Source organism: Cydia fagiglandana, chromosome 17 (genome assembly GCF_963556715.1).
Source record: "Cydia fagiglandana chromosome 17, ilCydFagi1.1, whole genome shotgun sequence".
Lineage (NCBI taxonomy): Eukaryota > Metazoa > Arthropoda > Insecta > Lepidoptera > Tortricidae > Cydia > Cydia fagiglandana.
The window spans coordinates 13,953,069-13,969,438 of NC_085948.1; the positions used below are offsets into that span (position 1 = coordinate 13,953,069).

Sequence of the window (16,370 nt, forward strand, 5' to 3'; positions counted from 1 at the left end):
GCTTGCTTTTCTACCGTGAACGGGAGCAGATTCGTAGGTATTAATCCGAGCTCGCGCGGAGAGTTCCATAGGCCTGGCCAGGGTTTGAACTTAAGACTAATTTTACTAACTTTAAGAAATTAAGTTAAGCCTTCTTTGATTACATTAAATTAATAAAAATTAATTCTATTAGGATGCCACAGAGTCAGATTCGGAAGGTGATAACAACCAGACAGTGATTGAGAAGAAGCCATCTGCCGAGGAAAATGAGAATGCCAATATGGATACGAGTGAAGTTAAGAAAGAGGAGGCGCCCGAGCAGCCAGCTGAAAACGGACAGGATAGTGAAAGGTTAGATATAAATCAAAACAGGCAACCCACTGTTAAAATCGAAATTAATTCATCTGCCTCTGTCACTCTTGCTTGTTCGAGAGATAAAGAGGCAAATTAACGAACGAACGAAATAAATGGTTCACCGTAGCAGCTCAGTCTGTCTATAGATGTGCGTTACCCGAGGCAAAGAGGCCGTGTGCCTCGGCCAACCCGGAGCGATCTGCTTCGCGCGGCAATTTCTTCTCGAGGTAATTATGTGTAGATTTCCTATTTAGTAAAATCAGGTCTTAGTTAAATGTTACCAAATATCGTTATGATGTTTTTTGAACAGCTGTGAAATCATAAGCTTCCCATACAACCATTTCCAGTCGCCGTTACGACGCGGTGTAGACACATCTTGTGTCGACACCGTCTGTTTCGGTCACAATTCCAGTCGCAGAGTCGTCGCCGTGTCGACACAGTTACCAGAAATGGGGAAGGGTCGACACATGACACAAAGTGACATAAAGTGTGGTCGCCGTGTGCACACATTGTTTCGAGTTTGCGACTACTTTCTGCCAATATCATTCGTTCATTTTGTTCCTGTCAAATGGAAACTGTCAGATGGAAAAATAGTTAAATAAAAATAAGTGACATTAATACGCCATCTCTAAAACCGATTACAAGACGTAATTATATATTGTTTGCATTTATATTACAATAGGACTTAAATTATAATGGGGAATTAAACTGCTCGAGTGATTTGATAAACTAAGTGTAATATAATCAACGCGCCACCACATTGTTTTAGTTTAGCCGGAAATGAAATTGTTTACTTCTCAGTGCCTGTGTTCATAACTATATTATTTGATGCATTTTTAGTACTTCGATGCGTATACTATACTTAAATAACAGAAATAACGCTTTACATACTACGAAACTTGTTAATTATGATGTATAAATATGGTTTAAGGCTGAGAAATATTGCAGTCACAAAGTAGTCGCAAATGTTTCGACTTTGTGTCGACTCTGTGTAGACACATGACACGCGCTGTCAAAAGTAATAACAAAGTTACTGGATTTACAAAATGGCTCCTTGTGTTCATTTGTTTTCAGATATTCTCAAAGTGTAAAAATGCCGTGGTCAGAGATGGGACTTAATAGATTAACTGTTTATTCGACTAATTAATGGAATAAAAAAAGTTAATCCTCAAATTAAATCGCGATTAGTTTAGTCGACCTAACATAGGTTGAAATTGAATTAATCTGAATATTAATCGAATAAATTATCGATTAAATCTCGGTTGGAAGTTGACAGGGGGCCATTTTTGTACGTAAAAATAATAGAAATGCAGATGGTAGCCAAACACTTTGTCATAAAAGTCGAGATGGGTGTCGATTTATAGGTTTTAGGGAGTGCCGATTTCGAAAATGATGACCATTTTGGAATCCAAAATGGCGGCCATGCACTGTGTCATAAAAGTCGTCATGGATGTCGTTTTATACGTTTTAGGGGGCCCCAATTTTGAAAATGATGACCATTTTGGAATCCAAAATGGCGGCCATGCACTATGCCATAAAAGTCGTCATGGGTGTCGTTTTAGAGGTTATAGGAGGCGCAGATTTCAAAAATGATGACCATTTTGTATTCCAAGATGGCGGCCATGCACTATGTCACAAAAGTCGTCATGGATGTCGTTTTATAAGTTTTAGGGGGCCCCGATTTAGAAAATGATGACCATTTTGAAATCCAAAATGGCGGCCATGCACTATGTCATAAAAGTCGTCATGGGTGTCGTTTTATAGGTTTTGGGGGGCGCAGATTTAGAAAATGATGACCATTTTGGATTCCAAAATGGTGGCCATGCACTATGTCATAAAAGTCGTCATGGGTGTCGTTTTATAGGTTTTAGGGGGCGCAGATTTCGAAAACGATGACCATTTTGGATTCCAAGATGGCGGCCATGCACTATGTCATAAAAGTCGTCATGGATGTCGTTTTATAGGTTTTAGGGGGCCCCACTTTCGAAAATGATGACCATTTTGGAATCCAGAATGGCGGCCATGCACTATGTCATAAAAGTCGTCATGGGTGTCGTTTTATAGGTTTTAGGGGGCGCAGATTTCGAAAATGATAACCATTTTCGATTCCAAAATGGCGGCCATGCACTATGTCATAAGAGTCGTCATGGATGTCGTTTTATAGGTTTTGGGGCGCGCAGATTTAGAAAATGATGACCATTTTGGATTCCAAAATGGTGGCCATGCACTATGTCATAAAAGTCGTCATGGGTGTCGTTTTATAGGTTTTAGGGGGCGCAGATTTTGAAAACGATGACCATTTTGGATTCCAAGATGGCGGCCATGCACTATGTCATAAAAATCGTCATGGATGTCGTTTTATAGATTTTAGGGGGCCCCGCTTTCGAAAATGATGACCATTTTGGAATCCAGAATGGCGGCCATGCACTATGTCATAAAAGTCGTCATGGATGTCGTTTTATAGGTTTTAGGGGGCCCCGATTTAGAAAATGATGACCATTTTGGATTCCAAAATGGCGGCCATGCACTATGTCATAAAAGTCGTCATGGATGTCGTTCTAGAGGTTTTAGGGGACGCAGATTTTGAAAATGATGGCCATTTTGGAATCTAAAATGGCGGCTATGCACTATGTCATAAAAGTTGTCATGGGTGTCGTTTTATAGGTTTTAGGGGGCCCTGATTTCGAAAATGATGACCATTTAGGAACCCAAAATGGCGGCCATGCAATATGTCATAAAAGTCGTCATGGCTGTCGTTTTATAGGTTTTAGGGAGCGCAGATTTCGAAAATAATAACTATTTTGGAATCCAAGATGGCGGCCATGCACTATGTTAAAAGTCGACATGGATGTCGTTGTATTAGTCATGGTCATCATTTTCGAAATCTGCTCTTCCTAACACCTATAAATCAACATCTATGACGGCTTATATGACAAAGTGCACGGCAGACATCTTGGAATCCAAAATGGTCATCATTTTCGAATTCTGCACTCCCTAAAACCTATAAAACGATATCCATGACGACTTTTATGACAAAGTGCACGGCACATATCTTGGATTCCAAACTGGTCATCATTTTCGAAATCGGCACTTCCTAAAACCTATAAAACGATATTCATGACGACTTTTATGACAAAATACGTAGCCGCCATCTTGGATTATAAAATAATCATCGTTTTCGAATTCTGCACTCCCTAAAACCTATAAATCGACATCCGTGACGACGCAAGTTATCTTTATTTTCAGATCCAACAAATTGCTACAGAATACAAAGGACAAAAAAAGAAGCGAGGAGGTAATGAAACAAGCAAAAATACAGATGATTCCTCGACGCAATTGGATGCTTCTTAAATTGTGTCTAGATTTTTTTGTCATAAAAGTTTTTATTTTTCACATATTACCCTCACAAGTTCCGTGACATTTCGACGTTGTAATTTTTTAAGTAAATGTTTTTGTTTATCTTTGAGAATCTCACTAGAATAATACAGGGTTACTTTTTTACCAGTACAATAAATCAACATACGTAATTGTTGCTAAAAATAAAAAATACCAGCATTCTTTGTTACTACTATTTGGAAACAAAAAAACAAAAATACCAATGCCCGAACTTATCCGCTAAAGTACTAGAAAATGTGGATGCCTTGCGCATCAATTAGCAAAAGCACTAACTGGTAACTGTTTGTTTACGTCATCGCGCGCGATTTCATACCGTTGACACCTTGTAATTAGTGCAACCAGAAGTTACTAAATTGGTGAAGGATAAATTAATTGATGCGAAATAATAAAAAAAAAATATTTGTGCAATGTGATCTATTATCGATACCAATGATGTGGTAAAATTTATTGTACCGGTAAAAAAGTAACCCTGTATAATCAAGGTATGTTTATATTTGATGATTGAAATAGTAACGCAAAAAAAATATATATTTGTGTCTTATATTCCTGCCGAAGACTTTTATTTTTCCTTTTCCTTCTACACAAGTTTGGCCAAGTAATAAGAATTTAGGGCTCTCAATTTTATTTTGACTTCTACAACAGTAAAGCTACGAGGCCATGTTTGGTATCGTTTTCGTATAAATTCGCAGTACCAAATTTAGTTATGGTAGGTATCACATTGACACCATTCCAAAGTAAAAACATATAAACTTATCAAAATACTTTCTTTTAAACTCCTCTTCACGCTTAAACTGCTAAACAGTTTTAATTTAAATTTAGTACACATATATTTTAACTCCCGAGACAGGCCATAATAAGTTATCTCAAAAATCATCCTTTAAATGTGTGAAATGAGGTGTAGGGGGGAATTCAGAAGTGACTTCTTGAAGTTAATACTGTTTAAGTTTAGGTTTGAAGTCATGTTTTTTTTTATCATTTTTAACTAAATCAAAGATGTAGACCATCCCAAATTTCATATAAATCGGTTCAGCGGTTATTGATTTCCCGTACAAATTTCCACGCCACTTTTCACACCTTCAAAAGATGATTTTGCTTATAAGATCTATCCTATGTCCTGTTCCGGGACGCAAACTATTTCTATACCAAATTTCAACGAAATCGGTTCAGCGGTTAAGCGTCAAGAGGAGTTTTAAAAAAACCGGCCAAGTGCGAGTCGGACCCGCGTATTAAGGGTTCCGTACATTAAGTCCGACTCGCGTTTGACTGCACATTTCTAATAGGTTTTCCTGTCATCTATAGGTAAAGAACTATTTTGTGTATTCAGACGGACAGACATACAGACGCACGAGTGATCCTATAAGGATTCCGTTTTTTGCTTTTGAGGTACGGAACCCTAAAAAGATTTTTTTTTAATTTTGTGGAATGGTGTCAATGTGATACCTTAAATGGATTCAGCAACCCAGATTTATACGAAAACGATACCATACACGGCCTAGCACCTTCACTGATGTAGATATATCAAGATAAAATTGAGAGCCCTAAATAAACTTTCAAGAGCGGATATCTCAAAAACTATTCAACATATCGAAAAAATTGACTGAATAAACTTGTAACAAATTAAATTAACTTTCATTTTGTATAAATGGCCATGTCGCTAAGATGCATAGTTTCCGAGATATAATCGAAAAACCGGAAAATGGGACCTTCAAACAAAGCCCCCTCTCTTCCCCCCCGCTCAAGGGCTACGGCCGGGGACTTTTGATATGTTCACCTCCTTACTTGCCCAAACCAAGTTACAAAGTCAAAAATTGTGTTCCGAGCATTTCCCTCTACAACTTTTTGTAGCATTCGTTGGCTGACCTAAGTAGCTTATTGCATTTCTTTAAAAACTTTTCTGTAAAAGGTTGACGGGTGTTGGGTGTTTATATGGTTTTGGTCGATTATTATCATTTGCATCGCCCATGATGACTTACTAGAATTACTTACGAGCACACGAGACACTAATAGTAGTTTGACAAACCTTGGTTTTCAAGAGGTATTTTATATTGACATTTGCTGTCACAAATTTGCTGTCAGATTTAGTCGCAAACCGCACGCAAAGTGCACACAAATGTGTCGACACCTTGTTACGGAAAAGTGTACACACGGCGACGACACTTTGTTTCGAAACAATTCTAGACACATTGTGTGGACTCTGTTACGACACATCTGACATTTAGTTACCACTTTGATGATTCTGCGACTGGAATGGTTATATGGGTTACTTTGTTCATTTCATCTGTTAGTGAGAAATCTATCAGGGTGTCTTGAAATTAATTTAGATTTTACCAGCTTTATTTTATTTTATTGTAGCAATCAAGGCCCTGCTCGGTCCACTAGAGGGCGCGGTCGTCGCAGGCAAAAGAAAGAGGATAGCCAACAAGACACAGGTATGTAACCTTTTCTATTTGGAACTTAATGGTCTATGATTGTGGATGTGACAGGTTGTCACTTTGAAACTTCATCTTCATTGTACAGATTTTTTGAAAATTGTTTTCGTGTTGTTTTTATATGTTTTTTCGTTTTGTGTTTGTTCCAGTTTAAATAATGATTGATACAAATTTCGTTGTGTATAGTCCTTAATTTTTTAATGTTATATAGTGTTTTACAAAGCACTTAAAGTTTCTTTTACATATTTTCTATCTTACATTCCCTAACGTATCTCCACTGTGTTTAGCAAAATGATCTTGTAAAATTTCAAAAGTGCTTTAACAAAACATTATAACGAATATGATATATTTGGTAATGACAACATAATCTTCAGGTGTGTAGACCATACTAAAACCATAACATAATTATATTCAATTACTATGTGTTCAAATTAGTTAAAGATTGGAATAACATAGATTTATTAAAAGGGTTCTAGAAGTTGACTATATTTTAATGCAATAGGAGCTTTGCAACTAATAACATAAAGTTGTAATTTTTAGGGGAGGGTTGTGGAGTGAAGGTGAGCATTTGTCAGAACATTTCCAAAAACGTGATTTTGGTGGCCTTAATACTATGTTTTTTAAACATTATTAAATTACACAACGGGACTTAATCGCGTATTTAAGTTTTAAGATTTACATCCGACGTTTTGGAGACGGCGTTATCCCAGTGGTCTCGGAGAAGACTGGCTAAGGTTGACATCAACATCTTCTAGCCGCGCGAGTTTTTCGAACTACCCACACTTGATTTTTTTTTCTTTGTATGGACTTCCGCGCTTGATCTTGTTTATCACTTTGAACGTTTTGCGCACTAGGGATGTTACTCTGTCGACCCACATCACTAACGATATTCGATTTATCGACTGCCGATATTAATTTCCGCTTACATTTACTAATGGCTGGATTCCATGTGGATGAGATTTTAAAACCCTCGTCCCGATTGAAATTGTAATTCATTGAAATCAAAAAACATTACTTATATGGATACGTTTATGTATCATCATCATCATCATCATCTCAGCCATAAGATATCCACTGCTGAACATAGGCCTGCCCCTTTTTTGGGGGGTGAATGCCATAATCGCCACGCTTGGCAGGCGGGTTGGTGATCGCAGTCGAGTACACCGAATTTGAGGGACGCTGCTGCCCGTCCACCGGTGGTCTTGGACGTGGTTTAAGAACATACCCGGGTCCTGGACGTAGTTTAAGGATACACCCGGGGCGTTTATGTATAGTCAGTATTAAATCTGCGCAGCGATTTTTCACGAATCCGTGAAATGTTGTAACAAATGCGTGGGTGTGTGTATAGTGACGGAGTCGTCATCGGAATCCAGCTCGGAGCTGACGCTGCGCCGCGCGCCGCGGCGCTCCACCCGCTCGCGGCCGCCCAAGCCGGCCTTCGTGCAGATCGCGCAGCGCGAGACCCGCGGCCGAGGTCAGTTCTTACAGCTGTTTCCCACTGGGTATCGTCTTGGGTCGTCCCATTCGTTTTTCGTCAATTTCTTAAATTAGTCCTATTCTGCTTTCGTCACTCATTCTACATTCGTCACAATCGTCGGTGGCTTTCAATGTAGAATGAGTGACGAAAGCAGAATAGGACTAATTTAATAACTTGACGAAAAACGTTTGGGACGACCCAAGACGATACCTTCCACTGACGTCCAGTTTTTTGCGGGTACGGTTTTTTGCAGGTTCCCGTTTTCTGTAGTATACATGCAGGATCCCGCAAACAGATTCCTCGTGTGAAAGTTACTATACTGCAAAACGTAATTCAAGACCGAAAAAAGTAAGACAATGTTGCCACTGCAATAATTTGTTTGTAAAATTGTAAATTCCTTTTGATAAATAATCAATCACGCTGAGATAATTTGTTAATTAGTAATTTTACACCTACTATTAAAAAAGTACTTTTATTTACTTATTTGTACGTAAATACAAGACGCGATAGTAAAAAAGTGGCAACATTTCTTACTTTTTTTGGTCTTGAATTATGTTTTGCAGTTTACATTAGCACCTAAACTACTAAAACGGGATCCTGCAAAAAACCGTACCCGCAAACTGGACGTCAGTGGGAAAGCGGTCTTATACCTCGCCCGTCGAATGATGGTCTCTGTGACAGTCCATTTTTATATGAAGTAGGTGTCGCGTAAAATGTTTGTAGACATATTCAATGCCTTTTTATAACTCAATGTAATAGGCGTCCCAAAATTCAAGAGGTTACCTTGTGACAAATTGTACAAGTTGCCTTTAGTCGCACTTGAGCAAGCGAGAAATGTGCACGTGCTAACGATCTCCCGCACGCCGAAAGAAAAAGTTAAAAAGCTCATGTTTAACGACGAGTATGACAAAGATGAATAGAATGGTAAAATTAATCAAAAATAACAGATTACTTCGTAGGTAGAAATAAATATCGAAGTATTTTTTGAGCTCCTTAAGTATTCATTCATATAACATATTTGTATTAAGTATATGTGTAAGTTTATCAACATAGTTTGTATTAATATATGTAAGTACGGTATAAACATATTTCTTCAATTATTAATTAAATTATGCCCAGCCAAAAGCCAGAGGCTTGAAGGGACTGTCATAGGGACCATTCGACGACAGGTTATTGAGGCTATAAGTAGGCAAGATTCGACCAACAACTGAATAAGACCCACGAACAATACAGTATCAATACCTAACAGTTAAGTAGCATGTGTGACATAAAAGCGTTTTCACACAGCTCTCGATCTGAACTTGTGAAAATACTATCCAAAATCGTAATAAGGGCTCATTTAGACGATACCAGAACTCGCACGCGAGTTTCATTACATTGCGGGTTTTGATCGGTCGGTTGAATTGAACCAAGAGTCCGCAATGTAGGTCTAATCACATGCGAGTTCGCGCGCCGTCTAAATCAGCCTTAAGGCGTAACTCATGTTAATCGGGCGCTATGGAATAACGCTCCTATTTTTGTGTGTATGTATAGTATGTCTATACTCGACCTTGCATTTAATCCTGTAAGAAGTATTGAAGTTTGTGACGTCGCTTACGCAAAAAATGTTACAAATACCAAAACTGAAAATAATGAACGATAAAAAAACGTTTGCACGTAACACTGATCAGCAACCAAAGAAGGAAGGCTTATTTGTGACGTATGTGTGTTTAGATTAGTTTGTGTGTTGTTTGACCCTAACGCCATAATACGTATACATATAACCTCAAGCATGCCAGGTGAAGGCTAAAACAAATTGCATGTACGTATATGCAAAATGGACCTTCATTTTGCGATAAAATTCAACATATATTTTTATATCTATATATTAGTGCGCTTCGTTACACATCGACGAAATAGTACAGTGTTTCCGAAACTTTTTTATGTCGCGACCCTCTTCGCAGAATACTATGTACTATATCTTGTTGAAGAGACTAGAAAGTGATGGGTTAGAGTTGAGAGCCGACCCGCTAGGGGAGGCCCTCGAAGATACGAGTCCATGTTACACTGTCCGCCGAGTCATTACAAAGTGCCTTTTACGATTGCTACTTGAGTGGAAAGTAAAAGCGTTGTACAGCTAAAACATTGTTGGACTGTTGGTTCGGGTGTACAACTAAGCGCTACTTTTTATTTTAGTCAAGATTTAGATCATCTATAGCCACATCTCCGAACAGTGGCATGAAAAACATTTTTCTCTACTTCCGCTATTTGAAACCTGTATTGTTATTTTTCTTTACTTAGTCTGAGGTCTCCATGGAGGCGCGACCCATAGATGGAAATACACTGATTTAGCGGAAGCGGATCGCACTGGTGTATATAGATACAAAATATATGTAAAAGCAAAGATAATTTAGACTAGAGGAATATTGTCAAAGTAAATTATGTAAACAGTACATTTACTGCCATCTTTCGACACAAATGTTTAACACAAATGATAAAACTCACATGGCGTTCTAAAAGTGTTAATCATTTGTGTCGAAAGATGGCAGTAAATGTACTGACTACATAATTTATTTTCACAATATTCCTTTTTTTTTAATTCTCTTTGGTAAAAGGCAGTCGCAGAACGTAGGTCCTTACGTTACGTTTTGTTTCAGCAAAAACGTTTACGATACGGAAGAAGCCTTACTGCCTCCGAGAGAGGAAACCCAAAATCCTTCGTAGGAAAACTATCAGATGTAAGCCGTCCCTTTTTTTAAACGTACGATTATGAATGCGCTAAAAGGGTGGCATATTGAATAGTTTGGGCCATATACACGAAAAGCCGGAGCCACACAGAGCTAGCATACGCGCGAGGCAATTTCCTTGTGCACAAAACAGCCAGTGTAGACGTGCCTCGCGCGCGCCGCCTCGTCGTTTTCTAAGGCCCCCCCCACATCTGGCGTCTTTCGAGCGTCGGCGTCTACAATTCTATGGCCGCTGCTCGACGCAACGTCGACGCAGCGTCGACGCAACTGCGCAGCGGCGTCATTTTCCATAGCGCTGACCAGACGCCGACGCTCGAAAGACGCTAGATGTGGAGGGGCCCTAAAGGGGCCCACTGAATAACAGTTCGCCGGACGGTATCGGCCTGTCAGTTGTTCGGAGCTGTCAAAATTTTGTTCTAACTCACAGGCCGATACCGTCCGGCGGACTGTTAATCAGTGGGCCCCTTTATAGCTAAGGATGATTTGAGGTTGGGCGAAAAAAAACAAAATATAAAGGGGTCAAAAGTCTCACTTTAAATAGTCGGATGTGGAAAGTTAAATCCGTTGGCTCTATACGTCGTTAGCATTTTTGCCATTTTAACCAAAAGGGTACTTATTGTCGGTTATCAAGGCGCTATTTCCATAAAGCTTTAATTTGAAATCAACCTTATCGACAGCAGACAATGTGGTACCTTTTAGTTGCACATTCGGATTAGAAGATTACATGTCACATACTATGCAGATACAGTATTTGGTTGTTAATTTTATGTGTGTGTCAGTCAATTTATTTTTATGAAGAGTGATATCACTTTAATTGTATTGATTGGTTATTAAGCTCAAACTTTCGTCGTCAAGTGACCAATTCTATAATGGCATTTCATGAAATTATCAAAATCTGTGATCTGGCCATAACAGTATAGATTCTACTACATATTACGGTATAATATTTTAATTTCTTTCTTAAGAATTATTTCAATTTATTTGCTCAAAGGCTAACCATAAAGATTTAAATTGAATTAAAGGCATGAGACCAATTTGTACCTGTCTGCGTCGTAGGTATGTGCGTGTTAGGTTAGGTTAGGGGCTCGGCTAATGTAAATGTCGTTTCTCAGCTCAATCCCCGTCGAGTAGCAGCAGCACATGCAGCTCGGATACGGACGAGGACCTTAACGTCACCATGAAGAAGAAGACCAAGGGCAGGTAAGACCTCATGAAGACCCATTTTAATATTATGCTTTATTACTCTTTATGTTGAAGGAAACACAAATAATCGCACTAACCCGGTGTTAACCGGTTTAACCTGGAGTTACTAATACAATTTGACACGGGGTTAACTGTTTAACCGGTTAACTCCGGGTTAGAGGTATGGTGCAAGTGGACCTTAGAGGAGGTATAGAATGCGCCATTAATGGTTTATTGTGTTCATATCAAAATGATACTATTTCTTAACATGGACACAGAATAAATAATAGTACTAGGTACAGAAGACTCACTCTCTAACAAAACGTGTCTCTTACGATCAGGACAGATATGGCCGCTAGGTGGCGCGCGGCTTATGCCTAGCCATGAAAATTGGTGTAGAACGGATGTATTTTTAGCTACCTGTAGCAAAGCGACGAAATCGCGGAGTGAGCCACGCCTGGCATGGAAGCCAAAAATCATCTTTCCGATTCATGTTGCCTGTAAGCCACAAGCCTATTACATCTTGGCTGGTATTTTATTGCCCCCATAATGTACGATTTCCACCAATTGGCTGGAGTAAGTCGCGCTGGAGCGGCATTTTACAATGTGCCTATACAAGATGTATGGCAGACGCGATGGAGTCCGTCCGGAGCAGTCCGCGTCCGCGAGGATCGACCGGCTGCGTCCGTAAAAATGTGAAATGCGCTCCGACCCCGCCCGGTCGGTGGAAATCGTACATTAGACAGATGATTTTGGCTTCGCCATAGCATGTATAGATATGCCCCTAAAACATGCTTTTAAATGTTTCTTTTTTAGGCAAAAGTCAAAGTCTACAGACGACAAGAAAGACGATAGAGCACTAAGAGACATACAGCCTGTGGAAGTCGATGGAAGCGTCAGATTCTCATCCGTAAGATATTACACCTAATTCCCAAGATATTACTCAGATATAACAAGAGATTCTTAAGGTATTACTCAGACTCTCATCCGTAAGATATTATATTATACTTTTTTGTTTAAAAACTTTGTCAAATAGAATAAGGCTAATGAATTATTTACTGTTCCTATTTTTTTTCTAGCTTGTTATAGTGTCCCACTGCTGGGCAAAGGCCTCTCCCTTTGGTCTCCACGACTCCCGATCTAGCGCCTCTTCCGGCCAGTTGTTGAGGTGTCTATACGGAGCATAATAATTTAATTTAATTACTTTTTCAACAGGTCGGAGGTTTAGAGGAGCACATAAAATGCCTCCGCGAAATGGTCCTCTTCCCCCTAATGTACCCAGACTTGTTCAGCAAGTTCAACACAAGGCCAGCGAAAGGGGTTCTGTTCCACGGCCCCCCGGGTACAGGGAAGACGCTACTGGCTAGAGCGCTGGCGAACGAATGTAGCCTGGTGGGGGGAAGAAAGGTGGCCTTCTTTATGAGAAAGGGGGCGGATTGTTTGAAGAAATGGGTGGGGGAGAGTGAGAGGCATTTGAAGCTACTGTTTCAACAGGTATATCAATCTCTGACTAGTTTGGTTTTTATCTTTTTTTTGGTACTTTTCAGCATAGTGTGTAGTGTGTAGGTAGTGTAGACAGGTATCATTTACACAATTGTAAAAAGAATTTGCCTTCGGGAAAATGGATGAATTCTTGAAATGAGCAAGAGGCAACTGCTTTAAAGTTGCCAACATGCAAAATATTCTACATGGAAAAAATTGTGATAGTCACATTTTATATGGGGAACGAAATTATCCATTAACAAAACTTATTGTTGTTTGTGAAATTTTACAGAAACTCTCCGCTACTTGCACATCTATTACTTCTCTAAACGATAAAATTTTACTGTCTCAATAAAAATCACATTACTGTGTTTATTGGCAGGCGAGCAAGATGAAACCGTCCATAATATTCTTCGACGAGATAGACGCGCTCGCGCCCGTACGTAGCGTCCGACAGGATCAAGTGCACGCCAGCGTCGTTGGCACGTTGCTTGCTGAGATGGACGGGTTATGTGACAGGTATGACTATACTGCTTATAACTAAGTAGTTATTGACTGTACTGTAATAAAGATAAGACAAGATGAAACCGTCCATAATATTCTTCGACGAGATAGACGCTCTCGCGCCCGTACGTAGCGTCCGACAGGATCAAGTGCACGCCAGCGTCGTTTGCACGTTGCTTGCTGAGATGGATGGATCGTGTGACAGGTATGACCACTTATAATGCTTATAAGTAAACAGTAATTGACTGTACTGTAGCAAATAAATAGAGATGTACGACGCCATGTTTTGTGGTAACTGTATTACCAGGCGTCAACTTTTGACAACCAAAGTTACTACATAAAGGGGCAGTGCAGCGCAATCTATATTAGGCTTAGAGAATATAACCAAACGGAGTGGTCATTAACAGGCGTTCCCCTCTGTCGAAAATAGGCGGCCAATGGTCAACAACATGTCAACCACATGTATGGACTGACGTTTATCTGACATGGCAATTTTGACGTATACATTTGATGTTCCCCTCCCCCGCAAAAAACGGCAGACTATTTTGTACCGAAAATTATAGACATGGCGTCTCCGTTTGGTTATATCCTCTAAGATATTAGGTGTCAAATTCGAAGCACGAATAATACGATTCTATCTTACCTACCACATCTAATTCAATTGCTACCTTAGTGTGTTTCATTAAAAAGAGAACCCGGACCCGGAATATTTTCTCCATAGAAACTATGTTAATATGGGCAACCGTTTCTAAGTTATGGCCTTTTTTAAACATCCATGCAAAAAACTACTTTGTTCTAACCCTAACAGGTGACAGGGTCATTAGGGTCAATGAACTTACTTGTAAACAATCAGTATACGACAGGAAATTATGCTAATTTGTTCTAATCATTCTTAGGTCTGCTTACAACACGGTAAGAATCGTTGCAGGATTTTCGCTTTCTTAGTGGTTCCACTTGTTCAATACTTGAATGAAGTAGTTATGTTATTCCTTAATATTAAAAATAATACGAACCACAACATTGTTTACAACGACAGTTCAAATTGTGACATTGACAACCACTCAAAAGTACGCAATCGTCTTATAAATATCTCTGGTTTCCTTGACTGATAAAAAGGTTTTAGTTTCTTAACACGTTTCAAAAATTATTTTCGAATAGAAAACTATCTGTATCTAAAATAATAAAAAAATACAAGTAGGTTGTGTTTGAACGGTTTGATGCACCAAATAAACTTGCAAAAATGAAATACTAAGAATAAATCAAGAATAAATACTTCTTAAATACCTAACTAACAAACCTTCTTGCGTGGTAGGAAACCATAGAAGTAGCATCCTATAGAAGTGGTGTGCGCGTGCCTCCGTGAGGGACAAAACATACGCAATGCGACAATATTAAAAACACGTTTTAACATTCCTGACAATATACCAAAAACAATCTACGTAATTCGGTCGGGTTATTTGTTGCCCACCATTGCCGATACTAACAAAAAGGTGGGGAACAAACAAAAAGTGAGACTATGACAAAGACAAGCAATAGTACCGCTTTCTCTGCTACTCCTACTGAAAGTTCTATAAGTGTATCTCGTTCGGTCATTTGGCCCCTCCCCCATGTCTTCTCTATATTATTGTACCTCTATGTAGGAAATAGACAAGACGTCTGATATTTGAAATTAAATTGTCATTGAACTTTACTTATCTAATGTCATATTCTTCAAATAAAAATGCCGTTGTTAGATGCTCGTGGTTATTTAAATTTGTGGGGCTGTGTAAAAGATATGGTGTACCAAACGGAATGTGAAAATGCGGACGAAATGAGACATTAAAGGCTAATTGCTGCTTTGGCAATCTGCGGAGGAAAAATGACGAAGAGCTTACACTATCGCATGGGCAATGTGCGCGGGCTCGGGTGCGGGCTGCGGCGTACAGTATAAGACACGGAGGTACATTTAAACACCGTATGTGAAGAGAAGATAGTGTTAAATATTGGCAAAAAGTAATTATCTAAGAAAGTAATAAAATAATTTGTAATATTTTTGAATTCATTTGATTTATTTGTCATTTATGCGTCATTCATACATCATTGCGATTCTGTCAACGATCGGAAAAAAGCGTAAAGCCCCGAGCTTTCCCGACGGAGATCCTTAATCTAGCCGTCATGTGCACATGCTATAGGGTTATCACCACAGTTAAAAAGTAGAAAATTTGGTATTTTTATTTATTACTCAATTAATGATTCTTACCATTGCCAATCTGCTCTGTATCACTTAAACGACCTAATACTTCCGGGAAGGATCGTCGTGCCTTTCCACCCTGTATACAGTGGCGTTTAAAAGTGCATGGATAGATGTCGACCGTAATGCCTTAATATTACGGTTTAAAGTGTTGAAACATCTTCATGCAGTTGCAGTGTACGGTGGATTGCCTTTCATCTGTCTGCACCAAGATCGTGGTTCATTTCACCATTCTTCATTCAATTTTTTTTATTGTTACAGAGGCGAGGTGATAATAATCGGCGCAACAAACCGCCTCGACGCGGTAGACCCGGCGCTCCGGCGCGCGGGCCGTTTCGATCGCGAACTACACTTCCCGCCACCTCACGCCGCCGCCAGAAGAGAGATATTGGACATTTACACTAATCATTGGAGGCCTAAGCCTTCGGATGAGACGCTGGATCATTTGGCGCAGGTCGCTAGCGGTTATGGAGGTAAGACATAGAGTCACCTGCAATAGTATGTTACACAACGAAGGCCGCAAAATTATCTGACAAGATCGTATTTGTAGAGCCATAAGAGCGTGTCACATATTTTTGCGGCCTTCGAAGAGTAACAAATTATTGCCGGTG

The 16,370-nt window shown here is 39.4% G+C and overlaps 1 protein-coding gene across 1 annotated transcript in view; it reads left to right on the forward strand.

The window, feature by feature from the left end:
* Positions 1 to 16,370, forward strand: part of LOC134672559 (ATPase family AAA domain-containing protein 2-like) — a 31,755-nt gene that overhangs the window by 4,210 nt on the left and 11,175 nt on the right. The window contains exons 7-15 of the mRNA XM_063530501.1: positions 173 to 330; positions 6,082 to 6,158; positions 7,507 to 7,632; positions 10,272 to 10,352; positions 11,474 to 11,561; positions 12,360 to 12,453; positions 12,759 to 13,037; positions 13,408 to 13,544; positions 16,021 to 16,232. Coding sequence (XP_063386571.1) covers positions 173 to 330; positions 6,082 to 6,158; positions 7,507 to 7,632; positions 10,272 to 10,352; positions 11,474 to 11,561; positions 12,360 to 12,453; positions 12,759 to 13,037; positions 13,408 to 13,544; positions 16,021 to 16,232 — 1,252 coding nt within the window. The remainder of the gene's footprint in view (positions 1 to 172; positions 331 to 6,081; positions 6,159 to 7,506; positions 7,633 to 10,271; positions 10,353 to 11,473; positions 11,562 to 12,359; positions 12,454 to 12,758; positions 13,038 to 13,407; positions 13,545 to 16,020; positions 16,233 to 16,370) is intronic.